This window comes from Ciona intestinalis, unplaced genomic scaffold, assembly GCF_000224145.3.
Source record: "Ciona intestinalis unplaced genomic scaffold, KH HT000122.2, whole genome shotgun sequence".
Classification (NCBI taxonomy): domain Eukaryota; kingdom Metazoa; phylum Chordata; class Ascidiacea; order Phlebobranchia; family Cionidae; genus Ciona; species Ciona intestinalis.
In genome coordinates, this window is record NW_004190444.2 from 101,122 (window position 1) to 115,039 (window position 13,918).

The 13,918-nt window shown below is 37.6% G+C and overlaps 2 protein-coding genes across 2 annotated transcripts in view; both read right to left on the reverse strand.

Annotated features, from left to right (window-relative positions):
* The window catches only part of LOC100177646 (inner nuclear membrane protein Man1), a gene marked incomplete in the record, with an annotated part of 8,384 nt that extends 2,546 nt beyond the window's left edge, over window positions 1–5,838 (reverse strand). The window contains 9 exon segments of the mRNA XM_002120184.4: window positions 805–907; window positions 1,274–1,375; window positions 1,920–2,029; window positions 2,612–2,718; window positions 3,208–3,278; window positions 3,799–3,868; window positions 4,108–4,859; window positions 5,163–5,295; window positions 5,642–5,838. Of these exon segments, the coding sequence (XP_002120220.3) occupies window positions 805–907; window positions 1,274–1,375; window positions 1,920–2,029; window positions 2,612–2,718; window positions 3,208–3,278; window positions 3,799–3,868; window positions 4,108–4,859; window positions 5,163–5,295; window positions 5,642–5,776 (1,583 nt within the window).
* Window positions 5,839–6,773: 935 nt separating this feature from the next.
* LOC100175330 lies at window positions 6,774–12,854 on the reverse strand. The gene is made up of 10 exons (XM_002120256.5): window positions 12,518–12,854; window positions 11,868–12,065; window positions 10,653–10,816; window positions 10,250–10,376; window positions 9,723–9,871; window positions 9,380–9,486; window positions 8,425–8,625; window positions 7,901–8,003; window positions 7,404–7,689; window positions 6,774–7,132 (listed from the first exon to the last, which is right to left on the reverse strand). Exons 1-10 carry the CDS (start codon window positions 12,689–12,691, stop codon window positions 7,013–7,015), a joined length of 1,629 nt encoding a protein of 542 aa, XP_002120292.3. The 5' UTR covers window positions 12,692–12,854; the 3' UTR covers window positions 6,774–7,012.
* Window positions 12,855–13,918: the final 1,064 nt, after the last annotated feature.

Consider the following 13,918-nt stretch of genomic DNA (forward strand, 5'->3'; position numbering starts at 1 on the left):
GCCAAAGTATATTGCATTCACCACATTAATCAATGAGGTTCCCTATGTTTGACAACTATGAGTGTAACTGCATTTTTACAATGTCACCCCAGATTTTACCCTGCTGTTAGGTGTCTATACAAACAAGCAGAGCCAAAGTATATTGCATTCACCACATTAATCAATGAGGTTCCCTATGTTTGACAACTATGAGTGTAACTGTATTTTTACAATGTCCCCCCAGATTTTACCCTGCTGTTAGGTGTCTATACAAAAGCAGAGCCAAAGTATATCGCATTCACCACATTAATCAATGAGGTTCCCTATGTTTGACAACTATGAGTGTAACTGTATTTTAACAATGTTACCCCAGATTTTTTACCCTGCTGTTAGGTGTCTATACAAACAAGCAGAGTCAAAGTATATTGCATTCACCACATTAATCAATGAGGTTCCCTATCTATTCTATATAGGTTAGGGTTAGGTTCTTGTCTAGGACCTGTGCCAGAGTTGGCCATTACCCCAACACCAACAGTGCTACTCAAAGAACCTAACAAGACGTTAAAACCTGTCCTTTTCCTAAAGGTAGGACTAAAAGGGCTTTAAGGCATTAACTATTGTTGCAAGGTTCATGATAAAAGCCGCTTCCCCAAGCAGGGTTGTATAGGCAAATACAGGTGGGTGGACATAAGCGCGATGAATCCATTAAAGTAATTATACAATCCCCTAAACCCCCTCGGAGGTCCCTATAAATGCACCACATGGAACCACAGATGTTTAAGGCTGCCACTTCCCCAGTGTAACACAAACAACTCAAACCCTCACCTGTCCTGAGGTTGTATTATCATATCCCTTGCATGTAGTATTGGCAGGAAAGGTTGTATATCGCCATCTGTACAACTGGTTTCATAATGTTTCTTAAGAACATCTGCGTAATAAGTTATACGAATAACACATTAATATAAAGCAGTTGTATAGAATATAATCTAATCTCATTGTTTTCAATGCAACAAATTATGTTTTAAAAATCCTTTTTTTGTTTAAAACATATTGAATATATTAGATTTTTATAGCGATGTATTGCAAATTGTCAGACTTAAAAATGTATGGTTTGCAACACCCGTGTATTAAACCCCTTGGTTTTCCAAACTGAGGATAAACAGGAAAGTATCTTAACTGGACAGCGAGCATGAGATGTTATAACTTGACAGCGAGCATGAGGTGTATAGCTTGACAGCGAACATGAGGTGTATAACTCGACGGCGAGCATGAGCTAAATACAAATATAACGAACCTAATATTTTTTCCACAAGATCGAACATAAGTTGCTTCTCCTCGTTTAACTTACGTGCCCGATATTGTTGGTAGATGATTGACAGCCATATGATGATCATGGCTGTACAGGGTAGAAAATAATGGTAATAATGCATACAGGGTAAAAAATAACAGATTTTATTTAAATGTGGTTTGTAAAATAACGCTCTTTTAGAATCTTTGAGCTACGGTTATATAAGTTATATATTTCTGTAAATATTTTCCTATAATTATTATATGCCATGCATCCAACAAACAGTTATTTATACGCTGGAAACGGCTTGAGAAAATTGACATTGTGGGGTAACATAATATACGGTTACCCAGAAAAGGTTGCAAAAATATCTAGTAAAGAGGTCTTAAGATAAAAGTTTGGGAGCCCTTGTCCATAGCATCTTATGTCTATTGTATATAATTTATATGTTATACACAATGCACCACCATCGTTATTCTTGTAAGGTGATATGTTATACTATTTCCCATTAAGATTTTTTTAAGATATTAAAAGGATTCACAGGTCACAGGAAAAACGTTTGGGGAAGTAATAACCAGAACAATAAGGGCATGCCCTATAATCAGACGATTATATATCTACAATTTATTTGGTAAGACAACAAACCACGTACCAAGCACCACCATTGTTACACGAAATAAAACTTTCTCCACGGCTCGCCAGAATCGACACAAGGTGGGGATGAAGGGTCGAAGCGATGACAAGTAACGAACGTCCTTGACACTAGAGGGTGATAAAGTTGCCGTAATTAAAAGTTTTGTTTAAGTAATTTTTTAATAAAAGTATTTCCGTAATTTTTAAAAGTATTTTTCTTATAACATGGTATATAACACTTGTCTCGTTGCTCATTATATTTTCCTTTGTTGTTTTCTGTGAACTTTACTAAAAATTTGGTGTGTTTTACAAAGTTTTTAAGTGAGTGCACAGTAAAAAGGTTGCAGAGCAGTACTATGCTACCAGCTAAACATTACCGCACATTAAACTATTATACCAGCCATAGATTGCTATGGAGTTTAAATAGAAGAATGTAACTGTATCACTTTTCATCTTGTAGTTAAAATGTTTGAATTGTACATTTTGAGATTCAATCATGTTTTGTATTTTTTTGAAAAAAAAAAGAATTTATAAATTTAATTTATGACACATTAACCTCATCATTCATATATAAGCACGAGGTGCATGAAACACAACACAACGACTCCCACTATACCATGTTAAAAACGTTACATACATGCATTAACCAGCACATACCATCTATACAATACAGACATACACCACATATATTCTCACAAATTAACCACATACTTGTCATCTTTCCCCAACAATTGCTTCCTATCTTTCCACATCACAAACTCCCACTGTGGGTTCAACTTGATCAACTTTAACGCTTCCATAAAATCGCCTTCATTTGCCTGTGTAATAAAAGTGCATTGTTATTACCTGTGGGGTAAGATGGATGCCTGTATCACATAATATCTGTTATATATTACTGTGGGGTAAGATGGATGCCTGTATCACATAATATCTGTTATATATTACTGTGGGGTAAGATGGATGCCTGTATCACATAATATCTGTTATATATTACTGTGGGGTAAGATGGATGCCTGTATCACATAATATCTGTTATATATTACTGTGGGGTAAGATGGATGCCTGTATCACATAATATCTGTTATATATTACTGTGGGGTAAGATGGATGCCTGTATCACATAATATCTGTTATATATTACTGTGGGGTAAGATGGATGCCTGTATCACATAATATCTGTTATAAAGTACTGTGGGGTAAGATGGATGCATGTATCACATAATATCCCGTTTTCCCAATTGTGCTTTAACAATTAATAACAAAATATGACAAAAAAAGTTTTTTTTACCACAAATATAATATATTACCTGGACAGTTTTCTTTAGTTTATTAAAACTAAGCACATCTGAAGCTTCCGTGTAATTACAAATCTTATCTCCTAGAATGGAATAAACATTTAGCCTGTTGCTGCTAAGGCATGATATGAGAATAATTCAGCTATTATGGCAATGTATTACTACAGAACTAACAACCTATTTAGGTGACTGCACCACCAAGGTTAAACATGCGTACTGTTTAAGTAAAATGGGAACGGGAAAAACAATCAAGCTGTGTTAAAAGAATAATTTAGCTCCCAATGTATTACCACAGAACCAATGTCTTCTACTTCTATTAGGTGCCTTCACCAGGGTAAAAATCCCTACTGTTTATAATACAAAGGTTAATGGGCCAGCACTGACCTGAATCCCAGGTCCAATGACTAGCCTCGCCCTAGGCCCATAACCCAAATATATCTTTGTATAGAGCATTATACAACCAATGGTAGCACATAAAAGTTTCTATATAAAAAAAATCTATAGTCGGTAGCATACTAGATGATTGGGTAATGTGCCAACTCTGACATGTATTCTATCTATAATACAGCGAATGGTAGCTAACAAACACAATACACATCATACCTGCTGCTTTTGAAAGTATATCGTACATAGAGTTGACTATTGCCATTGGTTTTGGTGAGTCTATTTTTAACTATTAAAGGAAAAATTTTAGTTAATAATAGCATAGGTCTAATTCTCTGCTGGAGACAGAAAAATTAATCCAAAAACTAAGAACTAAACTGTAGCCAACCACGGGAGGATAAGTTACATACGTGGTAGCGGGCATGGAGTGTATGAAACAGAACACCGTGTGACTGTTATTTTCCAGTCATGCGAGTATAAATAAGTTACATTCATTCATTTATTTATTTATTCATGAACTAAACTTACAGTTTCCGAAATGTCAATCAATCTTTCGGAATGCACCAAGCTATCCGACCTCATTGTAATGTACAGCAACCCAAGTATAATGAAGAACACCACTGTTCCTATAGGTAGGAGCACTGAACAATGCAACCTCCATGAGTTTTGCAAACCAACCTCAGAGTTGGCAAACTGACCAGGCTTTCGTGACGAAAATAACGATTTAAAAGAAGAGAAAAAGTTTCTTTCAGAGTTTTTCGGCTCAAAGTTTTCGGCGGAAGCAACAACTTCATCTGCTGAGTCATCATATTCATGCGATGCTGACTCATCATTATCGTCATCTTTCGTTGAATCAAATTTTCGCTTCCGCAGCGATTTTCCTCCGTTCCTTGTTACCGCCGACAATGGCGTCTCTATTTTGCTACTGTGGCTAAGTCTCGATGATGTCATAATGCTCCTTTGTGGCATCAGAGGTCGTCGAGGGGTCAATGACGACCGTGGGGAGTGGTGAAGGTATGGTGACGTGCTGATGTCAACTGACGTCACTTCCTCCCATTTTTCTTCATCTGAATCATCCGAGTAACCGTTAGCAACCGATGCTTGTGACACGGGTGTCACACTTCGACGACTACGACGTGGTTCAGCGAGTCCTTCTACTTTCCTATGAATCGGTTTCTTTGTCTCTTTTGAACTTGTTTGATTGACAGGTGGAGTTTGATTGACAGGTGATGACCTTCTCGTCTTTCTTGTGATGTAAGACCTCCCTTTGTTCAATTTTTCTAGAATAAATAATTATTTAATATAAAACAACCATCATTATGACATCCATTTATGAGATCCTATATTCAGCGTATTAAACCTGTTTTTTAAAATAGTGTGGCTTTCATATTAATCTTATGCATTGTTTTTCTATGATACCATACTGGTATTTTGGGCTGTTGAATGTCATTTATCCTCATGGAGATGATTTGTATAGGACGTCAAAACATACGCAAATATAATCCAAAAAATTAAATTTTAAAAAAATTACTTTTTTACCACATTTGTAAAATTTAGAAAAAAAACAACTTGTATTATTCCACCTTCATTGTCGCTTTCATCTGAACTGAACCCGAAAGTTTTTCTTGCGATTTTGGTTTGTTTCAATTTTCTATTTGATTTTGTCGACGAATCTGAATGATTTCCATTCGTGGACTTCTGGTAACCCGGGCATTTCTGGATAGAAGATTTGTAAAAATTGGCATCTAGATATTGAGCTGCTGTTGCTACCAACCATCCAGGAATTTACAAAAAAGGGAGGGGGCAAAAGTGACCACTTTTTTGGAGCAACGTTGCCATAAATAACATGAATGCCTGTAGGTGTATGTAACAGGCATAACGAAATTATGCTCAAAATTGCACTGTTAATAAAGTTTCAATTTTTTGCAGCAATACATGTCTGCCCATCTGAATATGAATATAGATATGCCTAGAAAACCATGCAATGCAGGAACTAAAGCTGTTTAATGTAAAAATATACTACACTGGCACAAGACCATTAATATTGCAATTCTGCACTTACATTTTCAGTTTTAAGTTTTTGTAATTTTTTCACATATACGCCCCTAGTGGTGGGGAGTATTGGTCCGACAGCGACCCCATATTTGGATAATTCCTCCCGTAAATCTTTATCATTCAATTCTGTTTCTTTCACCATTGTTTTATCATAATCACACCGGCCGATCACAAGACAGGGTTCCAAAATTATTTCAAAACTAAATTCCTGTAAAAATATATTGATTTTATAAATAGCTGCAACTAAATGCTTCATCTTATCAATACCATTTGAGGTTTTAACTGTACCTTAAAATTGTTTCGGTCCCCAATATTTTCCGGGTTTGGACTAAATTTAAAATAACTTACAAGTCTTTCAATGTTTATCGATTGTTTTGTGTTAAACTTACTGCATAAAAGTTTGTAGTATTTACTTATTTATTGCATTTGTAAACGTTCTGCACTACTAGCCACAAAAGCCGAACTATAACTCTGACGTTTTGCCAAATATTATGTTTATGATTATTAGATCTACTTACCAAAACATCATAAAAAACAGGCTAACACTAGAAAAGCTCAATATATTATAGTTATGCATATTATGTAACAGAGTACACGTGATATAACGACCGTCCTTTGCCCCGTCACGCCAAGATAAATAAGTTACAATCATTCAGAATCAAAATAATATAGATTTTACGAAGTTAAGGCTTTAGTCGCACACGCCTTTTCCGCCAAAACGGGTCTTACACCAAATATTTTAATATAGTTTATGTTAAAATGTCTAAAAAATATGCTTACCTACAATATAAATAAATACAACAAATTTAAAACATGTTAATTTTAAAAATTAAACAAAATCTTCGCAATTTTTTTGGGTTAAAACCAAAATATAACATTTCCATTAAAATGATAAAAATCGTATTAAACGTTTATTAAATGGGGAGCAAATATTTTGTATATGTGTTATCATAGTGCACACTAGTACACACTAGTGCACTATGGTGTTATCTATGGTGTTATTTTTACCAAAATTGTTAATATCTAACTTAAATCTTTATTTCTGATTTTTACGGCTAGAAAACTCTTATTTAAATTGCAATAGATTGACTGCTTCTTGCACACGGAACCCAGCGTGACAAGAATTCATATACACAAAATTGCGACGGATTTTTTTATCGAAAAACAGCGAAATTCGACAATAAAAGTTAAATGGCAATCGAAGAACCGACTTTTATGAACTAAATAATAGTTTCACAGTGAATTACGTCATAATGACGTCACTATACAGGATATAACGTGACTAAACACCACCCAGGAACAAAGCATCAACGCTTGTCCCTGATGTCGATTTATAAACAAAACGTCAGCACCCAATGACGTCATATTAATTATGACGTCATACACGGAACGCCTCAAGCTTAGCACGTTGCGGTAGTTGAGCTACAGGCAGTTTGTCCCCACCCCATGGCTTGTAATACATTCTTGGCGCTTCGTCCACGTTTACCTTGTTGAATACCTGGGGATAAATATGAATGAATGATTTGGTGGATTTATGTAACTTGTTTATCTTCGCATGGCGGGGCAACGACAGTCGATATAACACGGGTGTTCTGCTTCATACACCTCGTGCCAGCTTACAAGTTACCACGTATGTAACTTATTTATCTTCGCATGGCGGCGCAACGACAGTCGTTATAACACAGGTATTCTGTTTCATACACCTCGCTTATGTAACGACATTTATACATTGAAATAATAATTTAACTTTAAAACGTAGAAAACATTACCTCTATTCCATGTACCAAAGTAGCGAAATTTGCTGCCCTCTCGTGGCTGTTTCCTGCAGCGATGCTCGCCCTCCTCCGTTCGCTAGGTGGGGCAAGAGATGGCCTACGGATACTAGGTGAATGCTCCCTGTTGTATGGGATTGGACACGACGAAACGGAAATGACAGATTGACGACGATTGGCTTGTGGGTAAAGTGTTGGGGAGTGTAGATGGTTGGTTGGAACAGCAGTGTGGGAGCTGGATCTCCGGCTCACTGATCGAGCAGGGGAGTTGCAACTCGGTGGACTGAATATAAGATTTCTATGTTGTTTTTACCAGTTATTACGTCACAGATTTCTGTGTAATATTTTTGAATTTTGATGTAACTTATTTATCTGTCGTTATAAAACGGGTGTTCTGTTTCATATGCCTCATACGTACCCGCTTATGGGTCAGCAAACACATAGGTAAGTCAATATTTTTTCTACGGTAATTAATTACGTTACAGACGAATTACCGTGAAATTTTAATTGAAGGAATTTCCGTCTTCGTACTTTTAGCCGTTGTTGGCCTGCTCGCGTGCGCCACCAGCCGTTGAATATATTCCGATACTCCGGTGTCTATGACAAAGTTATCAATATTTTAGTTAACATTCAGCGTATACTCTTATTGAACGTGCAACAGAATACACACAATTCCGAAGTCAGGCGTACCCGGCCGGCGGCCATAATTATCATTATTGTAAATAGAACCGTATGGTATTGCAACTGAGTTTATATATATATATACAATAGAAATTCTCTAACGTCCCGCCTGTTTTTTTCTATAACCAAACCCCAGCGTAATAGAACGAACAGTTTGGACAACCCGTTAGTGACCACTGGGTTCGAGCAGTTGCCGGTAATTTGCCTACCGTCGTCTTATTCTGCATATAACAGTTAGAAACTATTTGTCTATACTAAAACCCGCTCCAACCACTGTACAGCCTGACGAAAATGACGTCACATGATTACGTCATGGGATGACGTAGCACTCCCTTACCTTGTCTCTTGGCCGAATAAGTCCTAATAGCTTCCCCGTAAGATAGCCTTCTGTGCGTCTTGGTGGCTGGGGCGGTTGATGGTTTATGGGGGGTTCCACATCTGAACGGCTTAGGGACCCCTACGTCATTGCTGACGTCATGAGTGACGTTTCGGTGGCCGGACACGAGAGGGGTAGCGGAGGTGGATCGGTTTTGGGGGGCTGGAGGTGGAATAGGGATTAATGACGTCACGATTAATGACGTAATGAAATATTTTAAACTTATTATAAATTGTTATTTATCTTTTCGAATACGATAAAAAATTAACTTAAAAAATGAAGAAAAAGGGATTGACAGCAAAACGACAATCGGTAAAACACGCTCGGCGAAAAATTAAAGGGCCTAAACACACCCCAAATGTACTTCGCTTTAATCGATAGAGTGTGTTTTTCTAATTCCAACGACACCCTACTTGTTTTAATCGGTTCTGTATAACCAAAGATATTCCAGCTCAAACACCGTGAAATTCAAAAAACTGATTTGAAAGTTGCGTGGCGAAAAAAATTGAGAAGTGTACTACCCACGTGACAAACACGTAACAAAATTGTTGAAGCATGGCCGCTCTCATTTAGAAAGGCGAGAGGCAGTGTTTTCAGCGAAAAACGAGAGAACAAAAAAAACGCAAAAAAGCACAAAAAAAACGCAGGTTTCGCTTTTACGAATGAATCAGTCACGTGACTAGTACGTTCCTACGTCACAATCACGGAGCTCGTAGTAAAAAAAAGATAGCGCTAGAGATCACTGTTTGAGGACGAATATCTCCGCCTATACTGGACCAATTTTAATAAGCAAAGTATTTTTGGAATCAATAAAACAGTCGCTTTATGAATTTACCATAAAAAATAAAAGTGACGTGGGGTGTGTTTAGGCCCTTTAAAATATGTACTATGACGTCATTAATCTGATGACGTATACCTGGTGGTTGTTCTTGCATCACAATGGTGTTATTGTATTGCGAAATAATGGCTGATGTCAGGTCGACATGCATGACGGTGCGAGGGACATTCAATGACCATAGAAACCTTATAAAATGAATCAAATTAGTTCATATATTTGTAATCTTGCCACCTGAGTTATAGATTACTGTGGAGTAAGATGGGATACAGTCATACCAAATCCCATATTTTCTAATTATCTTTTTAAATAAAGGAGGTGTAAATATTGTTTGTTTACCACCAATTGGACAAAAAGCATCATACTGTCTACAAAAGGCCTGACTACAACTGTTTTTATATCCCATTTTAACTCGCACAATCACCTATTCCAAAACGGCATTATCTTGGGACTATGAACGCTCCCCACGTCTGTAAATTGCGCCGCATCGTGGTTGATCTTTATCGCCTCCTGGTGGTACACCGATTTATCTTTCTTGACATTCGTTGAAATTCCTTCCAAAAGTCCGAACAACTAAAAAATAGAATATAAAATATATTTTAACAACGTGTACCCTCTAAACAATTTCACTATGGATCAGTACGTCAACTTTACGCATCGTGCGAGTCGGGAAAGTCTTTAACATCTAAGAAAAATAAATGTGTGAGGTCCTTCAGCGTGGTATGCCATGGGACCTGAAACTTAAACTAGAGTTGGTTTATTATAACTCAACACGCAGGGTTCTACATTAATACCCACTGAGTTAAAGCATTTATCGTTGAGTATCTTGCCCAAGGAGGACAAACACGACTACAATGGTAGCAGCGTCAAGGATCGAACCCGGTATTATTTGAAGTATGAGAAAATACACCTTGTACCCTTATTTATAAATTACCACAAAAAAACCCACACCTGGAAAGGTTGGTCCACGGTTCCTCGCAACAACAACGCGCACACATGACATCGGTTGATGGTCAAGGCTTTGTCTAAATCCTTGATCGCTTTCTCGTTTTCTTTCCTCGTACTCCACAATAAAGCCCTAGGACTCAAGGGTTTTAAAGCGAGGTCCTTAGTGTACATTCTATACTTTGGCACTAAACACCTCGTGCATCACTATGGATATTATTTTAAGACAAACACACCCACAATGGTAGCAGCATTAAGCATTGAATTCTTGTAAACCTTCTCAACCGGGCAATGGCAGTTGTTATAACACGGGTGTTCTGTTTCATACATCTCGTGCCCGCTTACCAGTTACCCCGTTTGGAACTTATTTATCCTCAGCTCCAGTAAACCCCACACCATGCAAACGCACCTCACACAGTAAAGATCCGGGTTTCTAGCATCGAGTACCACAGCTTTCTCAATATCACGGAAAGCGTTTTTCAAATCCCCTGTCTTTGCGTGCGCTAAAGCTCGCTTGGCTAACACTGGTGTTTGGAAACATGTGTTGGAGTCGCAGCCAGCCATACAGCCGTTCTGTGAAGATAAACAACGGTAAAGGATAGGTCCATTATGCAATGTGCCACTAATGATGCCAACATAGAGTGTCAGGTTCGAAGCTCAAAGCTGTCACCATTATGGGCGTATGTGTCCTTGGGCAAGAATTTAACAGACTGTTCAAACCCAGTGGTCGCAAATGGTTTGTCTAAATTGTCAGCCATACATAAAAAACAATCACCCACAAAGTTACATACGTGGTAACTCGTAAGCGGGCACGAGGTGTATGAAACAGAACACCCGTGTTATAACGACTGTCGTTGCCCCGCAATGCGAGGATAAATAGGTTACATACGTGGTAACTTGTAAGCGGACATGAGGTGTATGAAACAGAACACCCGTATTATAACGACTGTCGTTGTCCCGCCAGGCGAGGATAAATAAGTTACATACGTGGTAACTTGTAAGCGGACACGAGGTGTATGAAACAGAACACCCGTGTTATAACGACTGTCGTTGCCCCGCCATGTGAGGATAAATAAGTTACATACGTGGTAACTTGTAAGCGGACATGAGGTGTATGAAACAGAACACCCGTGTTATAACGACTGTCGTTGCCCCGCAATGCGAGGATAAATAGGTTACATACGTGGTAACTTGTAAGCGGACATGAGGTGTATGAAACAGAACACCCGTATTATAACGACTGTCGTTGTCCCGCCAGGCGAGGATAAATAAGTTACATACGTGGTAACTTGTAAGCGGACACGAGGTGTATGAAACAGAACACCCGTGTTATAACGACTGTCGTTGCCCCGCCATGTGAGGATAAATAAGTTACATACGTGGTAACTTGTAAGCGGACATGAGGTGTATGAAACAGAACACCCGTGTTATAACGACTGTCGTTGCCCCGCCATGCGAGGATAAATAGATTACATACGTGGTAACTTGTAAGCGGACATGAGGTGTATGAAACAGAACACCCGTATTATAACGACTGTCGTTGTCCCGCCAGGCAAGAACCAATAATTTACATTTATCAAATCCAATAGTTTCCAAGCAAACATACAAATTCACAATATTCTACCTTTCTTAAATTAATCGATAACATAGCATTAGTGAAGGCATGCACCGATTCCTTATGTCTTCCCAGGTTCTGCAAAGCTGTACCAAGATGATAGTAGGATTCATACAAGAGCATATTGTAGGAAGGTGTGGTCATGAAACTTGGTGGTAAGTTGCTTGGATGGATAGATTTTAACATCTTCTTGTATTTCTCAACGACCTAAAAATAATTTGCTTGACTTTGTCTAAATGAGCATAGTTTTATTTATCTTTGCGAATACGACGGGGAAGATTAATTAACTGAAATAACGAAGAAAGGAATTAGCAGCAAAACGACGGCGGTTGAAACACGACGAAGGCAAAATATGTATTTTAAAGTCATGAGGATACGGTTAAATATTTCTGTAAAAACTGTTTTTTTTACTAATAAATGGGATGACACGTATCGTGAAAACTTGGACCACAACCTACTATATTTCAAAGATCATGGTAACACTACACGATACACCCTATAGCTGGCACACAACAATAATAACGTTCAACCTACCACCATTACATTTATATTATACCACATAATCTTTGTTATTGTAATATAATATTCAGATATGTTGTATCATTGCTGATGTAGTTATTAGTTGGAAACACTCAACCACACCACAATATCGCCCCCACCTTATTATAACGTGAAGACCTTTCATCCATGGTCGCTTCTTTCAACAATACGTTCGCCTCTCGTTGAATTTTACTCAATTTGTCGATTTTCATTATCCCTGGTAGCGGCATTGTGACGTAATAAAGTACAGTTACCTCACAAAAAGATTGTTGTAAATTTAGTTCTAGAAACATTCAAAGACGGTATGACGTCATTATGTAACATAGTTAAATAAAAGTAATACAGTACACCTCATGCTCGCTGTCGAGTTGAAATCCTTTATACACCTAATATACCAGAGGTTTTCAACTTATATGAGCGGGTTCAACAGCCACGCGATTTAACTGACGTTCTTCTCCACACTTTTTATCCATAGCGTGTTTTAACAACTGTTGTTTGGTCGTTGATTCCTTTCTCTTTGTTCTTACAATCTTCGCTATCGTTTTCGAAAAGATAAAAAAAATTATGTTACGTTGTAGGATTCTGGTTATTACCTGCATTTATAGGCCCTGGCTTTACAGAACCTCTTCATACTGTTAGGTAGCCTTGGCTTAAAAGTCCTGCATATCCTGAAACATGTTATTACACTGAATAAGCAACACGTTCAAACAAACACATAAGTAACTCAACCCACTTTGACCCCAATGCTCACTGTCTATCACCCGTGGCATAATGTATAGCATTACAATCCACCAACAATACAGATATGACAGCCAGTTATGGAACTGAATCACCTCTTTTCAGCATAATTGGAGCGTATGCCCCAACACCCGGTGCTTTACTTTATAATTAAACTGAAATTATAAAGTATTTTTAATAATATCCAGTTTCTGACCAAAATACCTTCATACACGACATCTGTCTCGTCATAATAAACACTACAATGCCTCATTACACGTCACAATACCCTTTATCAATCATTCATTAACAATTGTGATGTAATTATAGATCGGATTCGAGTATGCTACGTAACAATGCGATTTAAAGCGACGTAACAATACCGTTTACCGATATAGCGGCGTTTAACCCGCTTACACAACAAACGGTAAACTCATATGATGTGGTCTCGTGTTACATTCTTCTTGTTTATTCTACAATGATATTTTATTGTTCCAAATATGGACATGTTTATTTTCACACGTACCTGTGCGACTTGGCGATACCTAATAATAATGGGAAGAACTAACAGTTGTGAAAGTAGGACAATACGTAACAATAATATTATTACATCATATTCATAATTACAATAACGTCATAACTAATTCTCGAACTTTATTCATGACGTCACAGCTACCATTTTTCGCTCACAAAAATCAAATCGTATAAAACCTATTACAATTTTTGGATATGTAGTAGTTGGGGTGAGATGGCCCGTGCTAACGGTATCTATTTTACCCCATAAATACTATACCAATTCTCCA